Source organism: Carcharodon carcharias, chromosome 17 (assembly GCF_017639515.1).
Source record: "Carcharodon carcharias isolate sCarCar2 chromosome 17, sCarCar2.pri, whole genome shotgun sequence".
NCBI lineage: Eukaryota > Metazoa > Chordata > Chondrichthyes > Lamniformes > Lamnidae > Carcharodon > Carcharodon carcharias.
This window is the reverse complement of record NC_054483.1, coordinates 106,387,251-106,407,549: the sequence shown is the minus strand read 5'-3', so window position 1 is coordinate 106,407,549 and position 20,299 is coordinate 106,387,251. Positions and strand designations below refer to the sequence as shown.

The 20,299-nt window shown below is 44.2% G+C and overlaps 1 protein-coding gene across 1 annotated transcript in view; it reads right to left on the bottom strand.

Annotated features, from left to right (window-relative positions):
* Positions 1–300: 300 nt before the first annotated feature.
* The window catches only part of LOC121289715 (ankyrin repeat domain-containing protein 2-like), a 68,293-nt gene continuing 48,294 nt past the window's right edge, over positions 301–20,299 (bottom strand). Inside the window, exons 3-9 of the mRNA XM_041209348.1 lie at positions 14,223–14,372; positions 8,495–8,602; positions 7,034–7,132; positions 4,845–4,943; positions 4,231–4,329; positions 1,979–2,077; positions 301–815 (exon numbers count right to left, since the gene is read on the bottom strand). Coding sequence (XP_041065282.1) covers positions 741–815; positions 1,979–2,077; positions 4,231–4,329; positions 4,845–4,943; positions 7,034–7,132; positions 8,495–8,602; positions 14,223–14,372 — 729 coding nt within the window. The 3' untranslated portion in view covers positions 301–740. The remainder of the gene's footprint in view (positions 816–1,978; positions 2,078–4,230; positions 4,330–4,844; positions 4,944–7,033; positions 7,133–8,494; positions 8,603–14,222; positions 14,373–20,299) is intronic.

Sequence of the window (20,299 nt, the reverse complement as noted above, 5' to 3'; positions counted from 1 at the left end):
TCACAACACCCTAATTCCACCCCTAAATGCCTAGCCTAAATTTTAAAATTGGATTCCACAACCAGAGGGAATTGTTTCTTCTGCATCTACTCTATCAAACTATTTGAATCACCTCAAGTCGATTATAACTAAAACTTCTAATCTCAAGGGAATACATTGCCAAGTTTATGCAAAGTGTCCTAATAACTTAACTCTTTAAACCGCAAAATATCATTCTGGTGAAGTAGCTTTTCATGAACCACTGCTTTCTGAGCTCTACTCATCAAAACATAGACGACATCATATGTTTGCGATGTTGAGATCACCTGTCCACCACAGGCATACAGTATTTTTTCATTATTCTGGAAGGCATTATGCTGAACTTGTATTGCTTCCCAGCATGAAAAAACAGTAAAACCTGGGAAATAAGAGTATTAGTCTGAGCTGGTCTTGTATACCTTAAAAAGGAACACCAGTAAAAACTGGGAAATAAGAATACTGATCCGAAATGTTTCTTCCTTCTAGGTTTTCAAATTTATTAATCTTCCACCGCAACCCCTTTCCAAAACCCTCAACGTCAGTCAGCAGTGAATAAGCGTCTGGTCAACTTGGCTTTCAACTGACTAAGCTGCTTGTTATGTGTGTCCTGTGGCCATTGAAAATAGAAGACAATACATGACCCAAGTATTGGCTCAGCAGTTCCAAAAATATTTCCAGTCTTCTTGAAGGTTTATTCTGCTCTCAAATGCTATAGTTAGCTACTATTTTGCACGGACAAGTGCATCCTTGGTATCGAGTTGCCACTGCTGTACCAGGTCAATTGGAGTCTTTCCCTGCTAAAATAAAAAGGAAACATAAAGTGTAGGAATTGATTTTACTCAGGCAAACATGGCAGCCAATTTGCACAGAGTGACCTTGCAGACTTTGACCTTCAACCTTTCACACTCTGATCTCTAGAAAGATTCGCCCTCATGAGTTTCATGAGCCATGGTTGAACCCATTAAACGTCACCAGAAAATGTGAGAATGAGAGGTTGATATCTCTGATCAGAAGTCCCACCCCTGTTTCATCTCATTGGCTGCAGTGTGGTGAGACCAAACAGCTGGCAGAAGTGGGGGTGTATTACTTTTCTTTATTCTTCCTTGGGATATGGACGTCACAGGCTCATCCAGCACATGCTGCCCATCCCTAATTGCCCTTGAGAAGGTGGTGGTGAGCTACATTATTGAAATGCTACAATCCATGTGATATAGGTACACCCACAGTGCTGTTAGGGAGGGAGTTCCAGGATTTTGACCCAGCAACAGTGAAGGAACGGCGATATATTTCCAAGTCAATATGGTGTGTGACTTGGAGGGGAACTTGCAGGCTGGTGGTGTTCCCATTTATCTGCTGCCTTCATACTTGATGATAGAGGTCACATGTTTGGAAGGTGCTGTTGAAGGAGCCTAGGCGAGTTGCTGCAGTGCATCTTGTAGATGGTACACACTGCTGTCACTGTGCATCAGCGGTGGAGGGTGTGAGTGATCACGGTGATGGATTGGGTGGTAATCAAGCGGGCTGCTTTGTCCTTACTCTCCCAATTAGACCACAAATGTCATGGATAGCTCTTCCATATGGAAATTACCCTGTCCCTGCAATTTGGGATAGGTTAGGGATGAACAAGACTTACTGCACCGGCAGTGGAGGATCAGGTACCTGATAATTCTGCTAACAATGTGTTCTACATCTTCTGCCTGCTCCCACCAATCTCCGTGCATTGAAAGAAAGGCACACTTGCACCATCTTTACCTCATTCACCCAGGCTCTCAGGACAATGGTCCTGACCTCTTTCAGTCTTCCTCTTCCTCATAGGATCCATTTAAGCCTAAGTTCAGTGTCACCTAACCATTCCTTCTTGACTTCCATTAACTGCCCCGCAACTCTTGGTGATCCTCCTATACTATGATTTCAAACCTAGAATCTTCTCAACTTGAAAGATCCCATGAGGAACGCTTACCGCATTTTTGACTCTCAAATTGGCTCCTTGTAAAATGAGCAGCTTCGTTATCTTGTACCGGTTAAGTCGGACAGCATCATGCAATGCTGTATCCCCCTCCTGTAGAACAAAGAACAAAAGGCAATGAGAATCTTATTTGTAACATTTTAGACCTCCTTATCTGACCTCTCCATATTTTCCAACCCATTTCTTCTGCCTTTTAATTCTCCTTTTGTCTTTCTAACACCATTGTTTCACCTGATTGATATCCAGCCCCTTTCCAAATTCTTATTAAATAACATTTACATCAATTTTGGAACTCGCTGTGACATGGAGTGGTTGAAGTAGAGAGTATTTAAGGAGAGGTTTGATATATATCTGAGGGAAAAGGCAACACAGGAACCTGGGGGTTGGTGGAGAGAGACAATTAGAGCAGGAGGATGTGGGCATCACTGGCAAGACCAGCATTTTATGCCTCCCTCTAACTGCCCTTGAGAAGGCGGTGGTGAGCTGCCTTCTTGAACCGCTGCAGTCCATGTGGTGTAGGTACACCCACAATGCTGTTAAGGTGAGAGTTCCAGGATTCTGACCCAGTGACAGTGAAGGAGTAGTGATATAGTTCCAAGTCAGGATGGTGAGTGGCTTGGAGGGGAACTTATGGGTGATGTTGGTGTTCCTGTGTGTCTACTGCCTTTGTCCTTTTAAGTGATAAAGTTTAGGGTTTTAGAAGCGGTTTCGAAGGAGCCTTGTTGAGTTGCTGCAGTACATCTTGTAGATGATGCACACTGCTGCCACTGTGCGTCTGTGGTGGAGGGTGTGAATGTTGAAGATGGTGGATGGGGTGCCAGTCAAGCAGGCTGCTTTGTCCTGGGTGGTGTTGAGCTTCTTCAATGTTGTTGGAGCTGCACTCATCCAGGCAAGTGGAGAGTATTCAACTCCTGGCTTGTGCCTTGTAGATGGTGGACAGGCTTTAGGGAGTCAGGAGGTGAGTTACTCACCGCAGGATTCCTAGCCGCTGACCTGCTCTTATAGCCACTGTATTTATATGGCTAGTCCAGTTCAGTTTCTGGTCAATGATAATCCCCGGGATGTTGATAGTAGGGGAATTAGCAATGGCAATGTTATTGAACATCAAGGGGAGATCATTAAATTCTCTCTTGTTGGAAATGGTCATTGCCTGGTACTTATGTGGCACAAATGTTACTTGCCATTTATCAGCCCAAGCCTGGATATTGACCAGCACTTGCTGCATTTGGGCACAGACTGCTTCAATATATGAAGAGTCGCGATGGTACAGAACATTGTGTAATCATTAGCAAACATCCCCACTTCTGACCTTATGATGGAAGGAAGGTCATTGATGAACCAGTCGAAGATGGTTGGGCCGAGGACACCACCCTGAGGAACTCCTGCAGTGATGTCCTGGAGCTGAGATGACTGACCTCCAACAACCACAACCATCTTCCTTTGTGCTAGGTATGACTGCAACCAGTGGAGAGTTTTCCCCCTGATTCCAGTTTTGCTAGGGCTCCTTGATGTCACACTCAATCAAATGCTAAATTGATGTCAAGGGCAGTCACTCTCACCTCACCTCTGGAGTTAAGCTATTTTTTTCATGCTTGGACCAAGGTTGTAATGAGGTCAGGAGCTGAGTGGCCCTGGCGGAACCCAAACTGAGCATCAGTGAGCAGGTTATTGCTGAGTAAACACCAGCATTTTCTGTGTTGCAAATTCCATGGAATTTTCTATGAGACCTGATTCTTGGTTTTTATCTGCTATTCCCATTTTACTATCTGTGTTTTGTTCAGTCCTATAAAGAAGTGGCATATGTTCTGATTTCCATTTCCAATGTTGGGTCTCAACAGAAACGGGAAACAGTCTTTTCTCTATTGGACCAGCTCTGGAATCCCAGGATTTCCTGTTTCTTATTTTATTTGAACACTCGTTTCAAAAGGGTCAACGCAACTGAGAGCAGCGCAGTCTCAATGGGAATATATGAATTGGATACTGATTAGAAGTAGAAACTTTGGATTATTTCTCCTTACCTGACTCAGAGGTGTTGAAGTTAACTATATCCAACCTGAGCTACAATAGGAGCAGCACACCCTTTAGGGCAGTACTAGGGGGATAGGACCAGTGAGGAGTAGCTCCATAAGACTTGATCCTAGGCTGGGCCTCTTTGAAGGACTGTATCAGAGAGGGATGATCAGAGACCTGAGAGTTGATTATGCAGCTGCAAGACGTGTTTGATCAAGAAAATAAGTAAACTTTACCCTGTCTTTGATGTTGATGTTAATGCCACAAGTCATGAGGTGCTCTACACAGTCTGCATGTCCAGTCCTGGTAGCAACGTGCAAAGGTGTACTGAGCAGCTGCAATCAAAGGAAGAGATAGCAATCTGAATGATTAGCCAACTAGAACATCATACTAATCAATAGCTTCCCCCATTTCTTATTAGAATTAAACAGTGCAGACTGCTGTTTGACTGGACTGTGGGACAGTTCCAAAATAGAGTCATATTAGACGTGAAACATTAACTCTGTTTCTCTCTCCACAGATGCTGCCAGACCAGCTGAGTTTTTCCAGCATTTTTTGCTTTCCCCTAAAGATTAATCTTTAATTCCTAGAGACTCCAGCTGGGCAATCCTGTGGGTTGGTAACCCCACCCACCCACCCATCCGCATATACCTTCCAGCATGGTCCACTAGGCAGCGGTCAGGAGCAGGACCCAGTCTTTCTTTATTGTAGTTCCTTATCCAGGGTGCTGAGGCTAACTATGACACACCCAGCACTACCCTGGTTGAGAATGGCTATCTCAGCATTGGTCTTTGACCATGTGTAGCTTCGACGTTGTAATCAGCCGAGGCCCTGGCGACATATCCCTCACCTTGTCGATGACATTCAAATCAGCTCCATTTCTCTGCAAGATCTTAAGCACTTCCAGTCTCCCTCCTCGACAGGCCCAGTGAACAGCAGCACAATCGAGCTAAAAGGACAGGATGAGGTGGACAATAAATCCAAGTCTGAAAAGCTTCAGATTAATTAGATATCTAATGGCCAACTTACTGTGGCTAACTCTTCTGGTTCAATAACTGAAATCACAGCTCAATGCTGAGACATGGAGCCAAGTTTGAAAAGGCAGCTTTAGCGTGTTAAAATCATATCAGTATCCCTGGCCCTTCCTGTCTCAAAGAATCCTGTGCAACACACTTTATTCTGAATTAGGGTTGCCAACTCAAAGAAAATAGATAAAAACCACATTTTTTAATGCTGTTGTGATCTTTCTCCCAGTTTGCTCACTGCAAGTGTCTAGGAGGTTGATCTTTAAGTCCTGGAGGCTCCAGGACAAGCCTAGAGAGATGGCAACCCTATTCTGGATAGATTCTACCCAAGGTTGACCTGTACCCAAGTCCCTGTCCTGACCTTGCACAAAACCCATGAGCAAATGCACATTAGTCATGGAAACTTACAGCACAGGAGGAGGCCATTCAACCCAACATGCCCGTAACAGCTCGTTGAAAGAGCTTTCTAATTAGCCCCACTCTCGCCCGCTTTTTTCCATAACCCTGCAAATTTTTCCTTTTCAAGTATTTATCCAAGTGCCTTTTGAAAGTTGCTATTGAATCTGCTTCCACCGCTCTTCCAGGCAGCACATTCCAAATCACAGCAACTCGCTGTGTAAAAAAAATTTCCACCAATTCAGTTCTGGTTCTTTTGGCGATTATCTTAACTTTATGTCCTCTGGCTATTGACCCTCCTGCCAGTGAGAACAGTTTCTCTTTATTTACTCTCATGAAAACCTTTCACGATTTTGAACACCTACATTAAACCTTCCCTTAACCTTCTCTGATCGAAGGATAATTAAATCTAAACTAATATTACCAGTCCAGTTGAAAGATGTGACTTAGCAAGGCACCCTAACCGCATCGATCTGGTTAGTGGATAATTACAAACTTGGATAAAAGAATGCTCGATGCTTGGGGCTCTGTAGTATCTCTGCTGGAAGGAGAATGTGCATTTGTTAATGTTGAGTGAATACAAGACCTAACTCAGGAGTGGTCCCAACCACTGTCCCTTACTCAGGTCTCATAGACACAGACACAGTCCAATAATGTGCCAATAGTCACCAACTATCTTTACAATCAAGGGATGGAGCCTTGCTGCTGCATGAGTCACAGCCTCTATATAAACATACGAACATACGAGCAAGGAGCAAGAGTAGGCCATTCGGCCCCTCGAGCCTGCTTTGCCATTTAATAAGGTCATGGCTGATCTGATAGTTACCTCAAATCTTGCTTACCAAGAATTTATCCACCTCTGCCCTAAAAATATTCAAAGACTGCTTGCACCACTTTTTCGGGAAGAGAGTTCCAAAGACTCACGACCCTCTGGGTGAAAACATTTTTGCCTCATCTCTGTTTTAAATGGATGACCCCTTATTTTTAAACAGTGACCCCTAGTTCTAGATTCTCCCACAAGAGGAAACATCCTCTCCACATCCACCCTGTCAAGTCCTCTCAGGATCTTATATGTTTCAATCAAGTCATTTCTTACTCTTCTAAAATCCAGTGGATACAGGCCTAGCCTGTCCAACCTTTCCTTATAAAGCAACCCGCCCATTCTTATAGTCCCAAACACAGAGCCTTGAGCACATAATCCAGGCTGACACTCCCAGAGGAGTGTTGAGGGACAGCTGCACTGTCAGAGGTACTATGTTTCAGATGAGACATTAAACTGAGGCTTTGTCTGCCGCCTCAAGTGGATGCAAAAGATCCCAAGACCAATATTCTGAAGAAGACCAGGGAAGTTCTCCCTGGTGGGCTGGCCAATGTTTATCCCTCTATCAACATTACAAAAACAGATTATCTGTTCATTATCACAATGCTGATTGTGAGAGCTTGCTATGCGCACATTGGCTGCCCATTTCCCTACATTACAATAGTGACTACACTCCAAAAAGTACTTAATTGGGTGTAAAACAATTTAGGATATCCTATGGTTGTGAAAGGCGCTATATAAATGCAAGCCTCTCTTTCTTGGGAGGATCGAAGTAAAGTTGCAGAATGGAACTCTCACCCTGTCCTTGAAGTCAACAGTTGCTCCTCCTTCCAGAAGTTTGGTCACAATGTCAGCGTGGCCTTCTAGAGACGATCTGTGTAGGGCAGTCCGCTTAAACTATGGAGCAAAATACATGAAAGAAACACAGTCAGGCCAGAAGATTGAGAGTGGACATTCAGTCCGACTAGTTCCTTCTGTTACTGAGGTCCACGTTCCACATCAGAATATAGCCAGTTTCAAGGAAAATTTGTGGGATTATTCATGCCCCTTTTATTAACTGATCTTGGGGTGTGGGTTAACACTGACCAGACACATTTCTTGCCCATTTCTAGTTGACCCCTAAGTAGTGATTGATTTCATGAAGAGGTGGTGCATGGTCAATGCAGAGAGACTAAGAGTTGACCATGCAGTGAGGGACTAGAATCACAACTGAGGCAGTTGGGTGTTTATGACAATATGGATAGCTTTCAAGTTCAACTCTTTTCTGGTGTTAAGTTGCGTTACTGTAGTTACATCTCCCTCATTGAACCCACTCACCCCCACCACCACCATCATGCTCTGCTCATTCACTTCAATGACACAATTTCAAAAAAGAGCAGGGGAGTTGTTCCCAATATCCTCTGGCCAATCTTTATTCCTCAGCTAACATGACTAAAATAACAGATTATCTGCTCATTACCAAATTGCTGCTCATGGGATCTTGCTGTGTGCAAATTGGCCACTATGTTTCCTGCATTACAACGGTGATGACACTTCAAAAGGTATTTCATTGGCTGCGAAGTGTTTTGAGACGTCTTGAGCTCCATCTTTTTTTATTGCGTTTCCGTGAAGCGTCTTAGGTTGTTTTGCTCCATTATTAGGTGCTACACAAATGCAAGCTGTCGTTGTGTCAGAGCAGCATCACTGCCAGACTGACTCCATTATTACTCAATGCCCTTATGCCGTACATAGCCTCGCCGCACCCCCCACATCCCTGTAATCTCCTCCAGCCCTATAATCTTCCGAGATTTCTGCGCTCATCCAATTCCAGCCTATCACAAAATTAACGGATTTTCATTGCTCCACCATTGGTGGCTGTTACTTTAGCTGATTAAGTTTCTAAGCTCTGGAAGTCCCTCCCTAAACCTCTTGGCCTCTCAACCCCTCTCCCCTCCTTTAAGATGCTTCTTTAAACCTACCACTTTGACCAAGCTTTTGGTCACCTGTCTTAATATCTCCTTACATTGCTCAATATCAAGTTTTGCTTGTTAATGGTGCTGTGAGGTGCCTTGAGATGTTTTGCTACATTGAAGGTGCTTTATGAATGCAGGTTGTTGTTGTTTTTGACCAGCTGGCAGTGATAAGCAGAAGATATTGTTCTTCTTCATTGCACAGGTATGCTGAGACCTTGCTGGCCTGTACTGAGTGGAGGCCAGGAATAGATCGAGCTGCTATGATGGGAACACGGGATTCAAATGAATCAGAGGGTTCTGCACTGACCTCATCGCAGGCGTCAGGGCTGCCTCCATCTGCCAGGTACTTCTCGATAATTTTCATTTTTCCTTCGACTGCAGCATTCAGAAACACTGGGACCTGAACTGGACCGGTCTGGAAAAAGATAATCATTCTCAAGGATTGAGTCTCACCATCAGAAACCTTCTCAAACAGAATCTCACCATCAGAATCCCTCTCAAACAGAATCTCACCATCAGAATCCCTCTCAAACAGGATCTCATGATTAGAATCTCTCTCAAACAGAATCTGATGATTAGAATCCCTCTCAAACATAGTCTTACCATCAGAAATGTTCTCAAACAGAATCTCACCATCAGAATCCCTCTCAAACAGGATCTCATGATTAGAATGTCTCTCAAACAGAATTTTTTTTTAAAGATTCATTCACAGGACGTGGGCTGTGCTGGCTGGGCCAGCATTTATTGCCCATCCCTAGTTGCCCTTCAGAAGGTGGTGGTGAGCTGCCTTCTTGAACCGCTGCAGTCCATGTGGTGTAGGTACATCCACAGTGCTGTTAGGGAGGGAGTTCCAGGATTTTGACCCAGCGACAGTGAAGGAACGGTGATATATTTCCAAGTCAGGACGGTGAGTGACATGGAAGGGAACTTCCAGGTGGTGGTGTTCCCATCCATCTGCTGCCCTTGTCGTTCTAGGTGGTAGCTGTCATGGGTTTGGAAAGTGCTGTCTAAGGAGCCTTGGTGAATTCGTGCAGTGCATCTTGTAGTTGGTACACACTGCTGCTACTGTGTGTTGGTGGTGGAGTGAGTGAATGTTTGTGGATGTGGTACCAATCAAATGAACTGCTTTGAATCTCTCTCAAACAGAATCTCATGATTAGAATCCCTCTTAAACAGAATCTCACCATTTGAATCTCTCACAAACAGAATCTCATGATTAAAATCTATCTCAAACAGAATCTGATGATTAGAATCCCTCTCAAACATAGTCTTACCATCAGAAACCCTCTCAAACAGAATCTCACCATTAGAATCTCTCTCAAACAGAGTCTCATCATTGGAATCAATCTAAACAATGTCCCACCATCATAGGTCTCTCCTAGCCCAAAAGGCAGTCATTTCACTGGGATTCTCAGTAATCAATACGCTGTCAGGACTGAAATGCACCCTCTCTCCTTATTGTATTTTTTCAGTTAGATGGTACAAATTAGTTTGCTAGGGGCTTATGCCCACACAGAGACCCCAAACTTCCTCCCATCTCATTCTGTTGGTCCGAAAACATTCAATTCTACTGCACTACCCAGCTCCCCATCCGAGAACATGAGACCTTTTCCTGGGTTAGAGAGATAGATGGGTTGAATGAATTGGTTGAATGATGGTATTGGTTGAATGATGGGCCTGATGGTCTTGATTTGAACCTCCAATAAAGTCCATTAAGGATTTAATTTGTATATATTTTTTTTCAGCCGGTTCATCCTACATTAATCTAAGTACTGTTTGTAGGTGGTGGGTGATCTGTGTATCAGCTGTGGCTCAGTTCGTCCTACTCTCACCTGCAAGTCATAAGGTTTCAGGTACAAATCCCATTCCAGGACACAAGCACAAAAGTCAAGGCTGACAGTCCAGTACAGTACTGAAGGAGTGCTGCACCTTTGGAGGTGCTGTCTGTAAAAAAAAAGGGATGAGGCCCTAAAAGCAGAATATAGGGAGTTAGGAAGTAAGTTGAAAAGTAGGACCTCGAAGGTAGTGATCTCAGGATTACTACCAATGCCACGTGCTAATCAGAGTAAAAATAGCAGGATATATCAGATGAATACGTGGCTGAAGGGATGGTGTGAGGGGCAGGGTTTTGGATTCTTGGGATATTGGGACCGGTTCTGGGGAAGGTGGGACCAATACAAACTGGACGGGTTACACCTGGGCAGGACCGGGACTGATGTCCCAGGGGGAATATTTACTAGAGTGGTTGGGGAGGGTTTAAACTAAAATGGCAGGGGATGGGAACCTATGCAAAGAGTCAGAGGAAGGGGAATCAAGGACAAGAACAAAAGACAGAAAGGGGAATAAGAAAAGTGTTAGGCAGAGAAATCAAGGGCAAGAATCAAACAAGGCTTCAGTGAAAAATTTTGGGAATGGGACAAATAATGTTAAAAAGACAAGCCTTAAGGCTTTGTGTCTTAACACGAGGAGCATTCGCAATAAAGTGGATGAATTAATTAAGCAAATAAATGTAAACAGGTATGACATAGTCGGGATTACGGAGACATGGCTGCAGGGTGACCAGGGATGGGAACTAAACATCCAGGGGTATTCAGTATTTAGGAAGGACAGACAAAAGGAAAAGGCGGTGGAGTTGCATTGCTGGTTAAAGAGGAAATTAATGCAATAGTGAGGAAATATATTAGCTCCGACAATGTGGAATCTGTATGGCCAGAGCTGAGAAACACTAAGGGGCAAAAAACGTTAGTGGGGGTTGTATATAGAACCCCAAACTGTAGTGGCGATGTTGGGAATGGCATTAAACAGGAAATTAGAGATGTATGCAATAAAGGAAGATCTGTAATTATGGGTGACTTTAATCTGCATATAGATTGGGCAAATCAAATTAGTAACAATACCATAGAGGTGGAATTACCAGAGTGTTAACGGGATGTTTTTCTGGACCAATACATTGAGGAACCAACTAGAGAACAAGCCATCCTAGATGGGGTATTGTGTAATGAGAAAGGAATAATTGGCAATCTAGGTTAACATTTCAAGTCCGTATGACTCTTCATCATAGGAACTCGAAACGTTAACTCTGTCTTCCTCTCCACAGATGCTGTCAGACCTGCTCAACTTTTCCAGCTATTACTGTTTTTATTTCAGATTTCCAGCATCCGCAGTATTTTGCTTTTATAATTGGCAATCTAGTTCTGTGAGGCCCCTTGGGGATGAGCGACCATAATATGATAGAATTCTTCATCAAGATGGAGAGTGACGTAGTTGATTCTGAGACTTGGGTCCTGAAGCTTATTAAAGGAAACTATGATGGTATGAGGCATGAGTTGGCTATGATGGATTGGGAAACGTTACTTAAAGGGATGACGGTGGATAGGCAATGGCAAACATTCAAAGAGCGCATGGGTGAACTGCAACAATTGTTTATTCCTGTCTGGTGCAAAAGTAAAACAGAAAAGGCGGCCAAACCATGGCTTACAAGGGAAATTAGATATAGTATTAGATCCAAGGAAGAGGCATACAAACTGGCTAAAAAAAAACAGACCTGAGGATTGGGAGCAGTTTAGAATTCAGCAAAGGGATTGATTAAGAAGGAAAATAGAACACGAGAGTAAGCTTACAGGGAACATAAAAACTGACTGTAGAAGTTTATATAGGTAGGTGAAGTGAAAAAGATTGGTGAAGGCAAATGTAGGTCCCTTACAGTCAGAAACAGGGGAATCGTTAATGGAGAACAAAGAAATGGCTGACTAACTAAATACATACTTTGGTTCTGTCTTCACAAAGGAGGACACAAATAACATACCAGAAATGTTAGGGAACACAGGATTTAGTGAGAGTGAGGAACTGAATTAGTAGGGAAATGGTGTTGGGGAAATTGATGGGACTGAAGGCCGATAAATCCCCAGTGCCTGATAATCTACATCCCAGAGTACTAAGGAAGTGGCCCGAGAAATAGTGGATGCACCGGTGATCATCTTCCAAAATGCTATAGACTGGAACTGTTCCTACAGATTGGAGAGTAGCTAATGTAACCCCAGTATTTAAAAGGGGGGTGGGGGGGAGGTGGGGGGCAGAGAGAAAACGTAATTATAGACCAGTCAACCTGACGTCAGTAGTGGGGAAAATTCTAGAGTCCATTATAAAAGTTTTAATAGCTGAGTACTTGGAAAACAATGGCAGAATTGGACAGAGTCGGCATGGATTTACGAAAGGGAAATCATGCTTGACAAATCTACTGGAATTTTTCGAGGATGTAACTGGTAGAGTTGATGAGGGGGAGCCAGTGGATGTGGTTTATTTGGACTTTCAGAAGGCTTTCGGACAAAGTCCCACATTAGAGATTAGCGTGTAAAATTAAAGCGCTATTGAGATGGATAGAAAACTGGTTGGCAGACAGGAAACAAAGAGTAGGAATAAATGGGTCTTTTTCCGGATGGCAGGCAGTGGCTACTGGGGTAGCGCAGGGATCGGTGCTGGGACCCCAGCTATTCACAATATATATTAATGATTTAGATGAGGGAACTAAATGTAATATCTCCAAATTTGCAGATGACGCACAGCTGGGTGGGAGGGTGAACTGTGAGGGGGATGCAGAGATGCTTCAGTGTGATTTGGATAAGCTGAATGAGTGGGCAAATACATGGCAAATGCAGTATAATGTGGATAAATGTGAGGTTATCCACTTCGGTAGCAAAAACAGGAAGGCAGATTATTATCTGAATGGCTATAAATTGAGAGAGGGGAATGTGCAACGAGAACTGGGTGTCCTCGTACACCATTCGCTGAAGGTAAGCATGCAGGTGCAGCAGGCGGTAAAGAAGGCAAATGGTATGTTGGCCTTCATAGCGAGAGGATTCGAGTACAGGAACAGGGATGTCTTGCTGAAATTATACAAGGCCTTGGTGAGACCACACCTGGAATATTGTGTGCACTTTTGGCCTCCTTATCTGAGGAAGGATGTTCTTGCTATAGAGGGAGTGCAGCGAAGGTTTACCAGACTGATTCCTGGGATGATGGGACTGACATATGAGGAGAGATTGAGTCGGTTAGGATTATATTCGCTAGAGTTCAGAAGAATAAGGGGATTTCAAAGAAGCCTATAAATTCTAACAGGACTAGACAGGGTAGATGCAGGAAGGATGGTCCCAATGGCGGGGTAGTCCAGAACCAGGGGTCACAGTCTGAGGATACGGGGTAGGCCATTTAGGACTGAGATGAAGAGAAATTTCTTCACCCAGAGAGTGGTGAGCCTGTGGAATTTGCTACCATAGAAAGTAGTTGAGGCCAAAACATTGTATGTTTTCAAGAAGGAGTTAGATATTGCTCTTGGGGTGAAAGGGATCAAAGGATATGGGGAGAAAGCGGGAGCAGGCTATTGAGTTAGATGATCAGCCATGATCATGATGAATGGCGGAACAGGCTTGAAGGGCCAAATGGCCTACTCCTGCTCCTATTTTCTATGTTTCTATGTCTTTTGAATGAGACATTAAACTGAGGCCCCTGTCTGCCCTCTTGGCTGTTGTAAAAGATTCCATGGCATTATTTCAAAGAATAGCGGGGGAGTTCTCCCTGGTGTCCTGGCCAATATTTATCCCTCAATCGACGTCACTAAAAACAGATTATCTGGTCATTATCACACTGTTGTTTGTAGGAGATTGCTGTGTGTGAATTACCTGCCGTGTTTCCTACGTTGCAACAGTGGTTACACTCTAACTGGCTGGATAGCACTTAGAGACATTCAGTGGTTGTGAAAGGTGCTACATAAATACAAGTCTTTCTTTCTTTCAGGCACAAGCTCTGACCCACCTGATTTATTGGCATCTATGGTGAAGACCCAGGATATTCTGCACCACCTTTCCCTAAATCTAGCCTTAACTCTAGTCCTTTCCCTAATGCTAATCCTATTCCAATGTGAGCAATAATTCACCTCGTAAACAAATTGAAAGAATATTGTTAAAAGTGTTAAGTGTTGCTTCTCAGATGTCACAGCTGAATATCTGCTCTGCGATCTATTTTTTCAACCACACACTTACAATTTCCTCTGGTTCCTTCTCTGGTTCAGGAGGTGGAACCTTCTTCCTGTTTTTCCTTTTCCTTCGAAGCTCAATTAAATTTTGGATTCCTCCAATATCGATTATTTCTTCTCGCAGGTCTCTCGAAGTCTTCCTCACTCTTTCTTCACCCTACGGCAACAACAGAAGAAAAATCATTGTGACCTTGTCCGCCAATGAACTTTCACACTGGCTGGAAAACAAGGAAAGCTTGAATGTTGACTGTGCATTCTTTACTCTGTATCTAACCCCGTGCTGTACCTGTCCTGGGAGTGTTTGATGGGGACAGTGTAGAAGGAGCTTTGCTCTGTATCTAACCTCATGCTGGATTTGCCCTGGGAATGTTTGATGGGTATAGTGTAGAGGGAGCTTTGCTCTGTATCTAACCGCATGCAGTATCTGCCCTGGGAGCATTTGATGTAGACAGTATACAGGGAGCTGTACTCTGTATCTAACCCCATGCTGTACCTGTCTTGGGAGGATTTGATGTTGCCAGTGTAGAGGGAGCTTTAAACTGTATCTAAACCCGTGCTGTATCTGGCCAGGGAGAGTTTGATGGTGACTGTGTAGAGCGAGCTTTAATCTGTATCTAACCCCGTGCTGTACCTGTCCTGAGAGTGTTTAATCGGGACAGTGTAGAGGGAGCTTTGCTCTGTATCTAACCTTGTGCTGTATCTGCCCTGGGAATGTTTGATGGAGACAGTGTAGAGGGAACTTTACTCTGTATCAAACCCTGTGCTGTATCTGCCCTGGGTGTGTTTGATGGGGACAGTGTAGAGGGAGATCTACACTTTACCTTACCCCAAGCTGTATCCACCCTGGGAGTGTTTGATGTGGACAGTGTACAGGGAGCTTTACTCTGTACTTAACCCCATGCTGTACCTGTTGTGGGAGTGTTTGATGGGGACAGCGTAGAGCGAGCTTTATTCTGTCCTGGGAGTGTTTAATGTGGACAGTGTAGAGGGAGCTATCCTCTGTATCTAACCCCGTGATGCACCTGTCCTTGGAGTGTTTGATGGGGATAGTGTAGAGGGAGCTTTAATCTGTATCTATGCCCGTCCTGTTTTTGTTCTGGGAGTGTTTGATGAGGACAGTGTAGAAGGAGCTTAATTCTGTATCTAACCTTGTGCTGTATCTGCCCTGGGAGTGTTTGATGGGTATAGTGTAGAGAGAGCTTTGCTCTGTAGCTAACCTCGTGCTGTATCTGCCCTGGGAGTGTTTGATGTGGACAATGTACAGGGAGTTTTACTCTGCATCTAACTGTATGCTGTATCTGTCCTGGGAGTGTTTGATGAGGACAGTGTAGAAGGAGCTTAATTCTGTATCCAGCCCTGCGCTGCACCGCCCTGGGAGTGTTTGAATGGGACAAAGCGGAGGGAGCTTTACTCTGTATCTAACCCAGTGTTGCACCTGCGCAAGGAATGTTTGATGGCCTGTGTTACAGGAACTTTACTGTGTATCTGACTATGTGCTGTATTTAAAATAAAAGCAAAATACTGCGAATGCTGGAAATCTGAGTGAAGAACAGAAAATAATGCAAGAAATTAACAGTTCTGTTAGCAGCTGTGGAGAAAGAAAGAGTTAATGTTTCAAGTGGTGGAGGAGACGAAATGAGCGAGAGGGAAAGAGAGAAATAACAAGAAATGGAAATCAGAAGAAAGAAAGGAAGCAGAAAAGAATCTTGAGAACATTTGATGGGACAGTAAAGAGGGAGATTATCTCTGTATCTAACCCGGTGCTGTTCCTGGCAGGGAGTGTTTGATCGGTATAGTGTAGAGGGAGCTTTACTTTGCATCTATCCCTGTGCTGTACCTGTCCTGGAAGTGTTTGATGGAACAGTGTAGAGGGAGCATTATTCTGTATCTATCCCTGTGCTGTACCTGTCCTGGAAGTGTTTGATGGAACAGTGTAGAGGGAGCTTTACTCTGTATGTAACCCAATGCTTTATTTGCCCCGGAGGTGTTTGATGGGGACAGTGAAGAGGGAGCTTTATTCTGCATCCACCCCTGTGCTTTAGCTGCCCTGGGACTGTTTGATGGGACAGTGCAGAGGAAGCTCCACTCTCTATCTAAACCTGTACTGTACCTGCACTGGGAGTGTTTGATAGGGAAAATCCAGAGGAGGCTTAACTTCATATCTAGCCCAGTGTTGTACCTGCGCAGGGAGTGTTTGATGGGACTGTGTTAGAGGGAGCTTTACTCTGTATCTAATTATGTGCTGTATTTAAAATAAAAGCAAAATACTGCGGCGGTTGAAATAAAAACAGAAAATAATGCAAAAAATTAGCAGGTCTGTTAGCATCTGTGGAAAGAGAAACAGTTAATTTTTCGAGTGGTGGAGGGGACGATGAGAGCGAGAGTAAAGAGAGAAATAGCATTGAAGGGAAATCAGAAGGAAGAGAGGATGGAGAAAAGAATCTTGAGAATGTTTGGGACAATAAAGAGGAAGATTTACTCTGTATCTAACCCCGTTCTGTACCTGCCCTGGGAGTTTTTGATGGGGATAGTGTAGCAGGAGCTTTGCTCTGTATCAAATCTCGTGCTGTACCTGTCTTGGGAATGTTTAATGGGGACTGTGTAGAGGGAGCTTTACTCTGTTCCACCCGTGTGTTGTACCTGCCCTATGAGTGTTTGATGGGACACTGTAGAGGGAGCTTTATTCTGTATCTAACCCCGTGCTGTACCTGCCCTATGAGTGTTTGATGGGAAACTGTAGAGGGAGCTTTATTCTGTATCTAACCCCGTGCCGTACCTGCCCTGGGAGTGTTTGATGGGGACAGTGTAGCGGGTGCTTTGCTCTGTATCTAACCTTGTGCTGTATCTGCCCTGGGAATATTTGATGGGTACAGTGTAGAGGGTGCTTTACTCTGTATCTAACCCTGTACTGTACCTGCCTTGGGATTGTTTGATGGAACATTGTAGAGGGAGTTTTACTTTGTATCCACACCTGTGCTGTATCCGCCCTGTGAGTGGTTGATGGGACAGTGTAGAAGGAGCTTCACTCTGTATCTAACCCTGTGTGCTGTATGTGCGCTGTGAGTTTTTCATGGGACAATGTAGAGGGAGCTTTACTCTGTATCTGACCTTGTGCTGTAGTGTTTGATGGGTACAGTGTAGTGGGAGCTTTGCTCTGTATCTAACCTCGTGCTGTATCTGCTCTGGGAATGTTTCATGGAGACAGTGTAGAGGGAGATTTACACTGTATCTTACCCAGTGCTGTATCTGCCCTGGGAGTGTTTGATGTGGACAGTGTACAAGGAGCTTTACTCTGTATCTGACCCCATGCTTTACTTACCCAGGAGGTGTTTGATGGGGACAGTGAAGAGGGAGCATTGCTCTGTGTCTAACCTTGTGCTGTATCAGCCCTGGGAATGTTTGATGGAGAAGGTATAGAGGGAGCTTTACTCTGTATCTAAACCTGTGCTGTACCTGTCCTGGGAGTGTTTGATGTGAACAGTATAGAGAGAGCTTTACTCTGTATCCACCCCTGTGCTGTAGCTGCCCTGGGACTGTTTGATGGGACAGTGCAGCAGAAGCTTCACTCTCTATCTAAACCTGTACTATACCTGCCCTGGGAATCTTTGATGGGGACAGTGTAGAGATAGCTTTATTTTGTATCTAGCCCCATGGAGTGCCTGCCCTGGGACTGTTTGATGGGGAAAATGTGGAGGAGGCTTAAATTCATATCTAACCCAGTGTTGTGCCTGCACAGGGAGTGTTTGATGGGACTGTGTTACAGGGGGCTTTACTCTGTGTCTAATTATGTGCTGTATTTAAAATAAAAGCAAAATATTGCGGAGGTTGGAAATCTGAAACAAAAACAGAAAATAATGCAAATAATTAGCAGGTCTGTTAGCATCTGTGGAGAGAGAAACAGAGTTAATGTTTTGAGTGGTGGAGGGGACGAATAAAGCGAGAGGGAAAGAGAGAAATAGCATTGAAGGGAAATCAGAAGGAATAGAAGCAGGAGAAAAGAATCTTGAGAATGTTTGATGGTACAGTAAAGAGGGAGATTTACTCTGTATCTAACCCCATGCGGTATCTGTCCTGGGAGTGTTTGATGGGGACAGTGTAGAGGGAGATTTACTCTATATCCAACCCCGTGCTGTGCCTGTCCTGGGTGTGTTTGATGGCGATTGTGTAGAGGGAGCTTTACTCTGTATCTAACCCCATGCTGTATCTGCCCTGGGAGTGTTTGATGGGCATGTGTAGAGGGAGCTTTGCTCTGTATCTAACCTTGCGCTGTACCTGCCCTGGGAGTGTTTGATGCAGATAGTGTAGTGGGAGCTTTACTCTATATCTAACCTTGTGCTGTATCTGCTGTGGGAGTGTTTGATGGGACAGTGTACAATGAGCTTTACTCTGTATCTAACCCCGTGCTGTACCTGTCCTGGGAGTGTTTGATGTGACAGTGTAGAGGGAGCTTTATTCTGTATCTAACCCTGTGCTGTACCTGCCCTGGGAGTGTTTGATGTGACAGTGTAGAGGGAGCTTTATTCTGTATCTAACCCTGTGCTGTACCTGCCCTGGGAGTGTTTGATTGGGACAGTGTAGAGGGAGTTTTACTCTGTATCTAAACCCTCGCTGCATCTGCCCTGGGAGTGTTTGTTGTGGACAGTGTAGTGGGAGCTTTACTCTGTATCTAACTCGATATTGTACCTGTGCTGGGAGAGTTTGATGAGGAGAGTGGAGTGGGAGCTTAATTGTGTATCCACCACTGTGCTGTACCTCTCCCAGGAGCGTTTGATGAGGACAGTGTAGAAAGAACTTTAATCTGTATCTAACCCCGTGCTGTACCTGTCCTGGGAGTGTTTGATGGGGACAGTGTATCGGGAGCTTTACACTGTATCTAACCCTGTGCTGTATCTGCCCTGGGTGTGTTTGATGGGGACAGTGTAGAGGGAGATTTACTCTGTATCTAACCTCATGCTGTACCTGTCCTGGGAGTGTTTGATGGGGACAATGCAGCGGGAGCTTTACTCGGTATCTAACCAGTATTTTACCTGCGCAGGGAATGTTTGATGGGACTGTGTTAAAGGAAGCTTTACTCTGTACCTGACTATGTACTGTATTTAAAATAAAAACAAAATACTGCGGATGCTGGAAATCTGAAATACAATCAGAAAATAATGCAAGAAATTAGCAGTTCTGTTAGCATCTGTAGAGAGAGAATCAGAGTAAAGGTTTCGAGTGGTGGAGGGGACGAAGAGAGCTAGAGGGAAAGAGAGAAATAACAAGATAGGGAATTGAGAAGGAAGAGAGGAAGGAGAAAAGAACCTTGAGAATGTTTGATGGGACAGTAAAGAGGGAGATTTATTCTGTATCTAACCCCGTGCTGTACCTGTCCTGGGAGTGTTTGATGGGGATGGTGTAGAAGGAGCTTTACTCTGCATCTAACCCCGTGCTGTACCTGTCCTGGGAGTGTTTGAAGGGGACTATGTAGAGGGAACTTTGCTCTGTATCTAACCTTGTGCTGTTTCTGCTCTGGGTGTGTTTGATGGGACAGTGTAGAGGGAGCTTTACTCTGTATCCAACCCTGTGCTGTAGCTGCCCCGTGAGTGTTTGATGAGACACTGTAGAGGGAGATTTCCTCTGTATCTAACCCAGTACAATACATGTGCAGGGAGTGTTTGATGGGAATAGTGCGCAGGGAACTTTACTTCATATCTAATCCAGTGTTGTACCTGCGCAGGGAGTGTTTGCTGGGACTGTGTTAGGGGGGGTTTACTCTCTACCTAACTATGTGTTGTATTTAAAATAAAAGCGAAATACTGCAGATGGTGGAAATCTGAAATAATAACAGAAAATAATGCAGAAAATTAGCAGGTCCATTAGCTTTTGTGGAGAGAGGAACAGAGTTAATGTTTCGAGTGGTGAAGGGGCTGAAGAAAGCGACAGGGAAAGAGAGAAATAACAAGAACGGGAAATGAGAACGAAGACAGGAAGAAAAAAAGAATCTTTAGAACGTTTCATGGGACATTAAAGAGGGAGCTTTACTCTGTATCTAACCCTGTGCTGTACCTGCCCTGGGAGTGTTTGATGTGGACAGTGTAGAGGCAT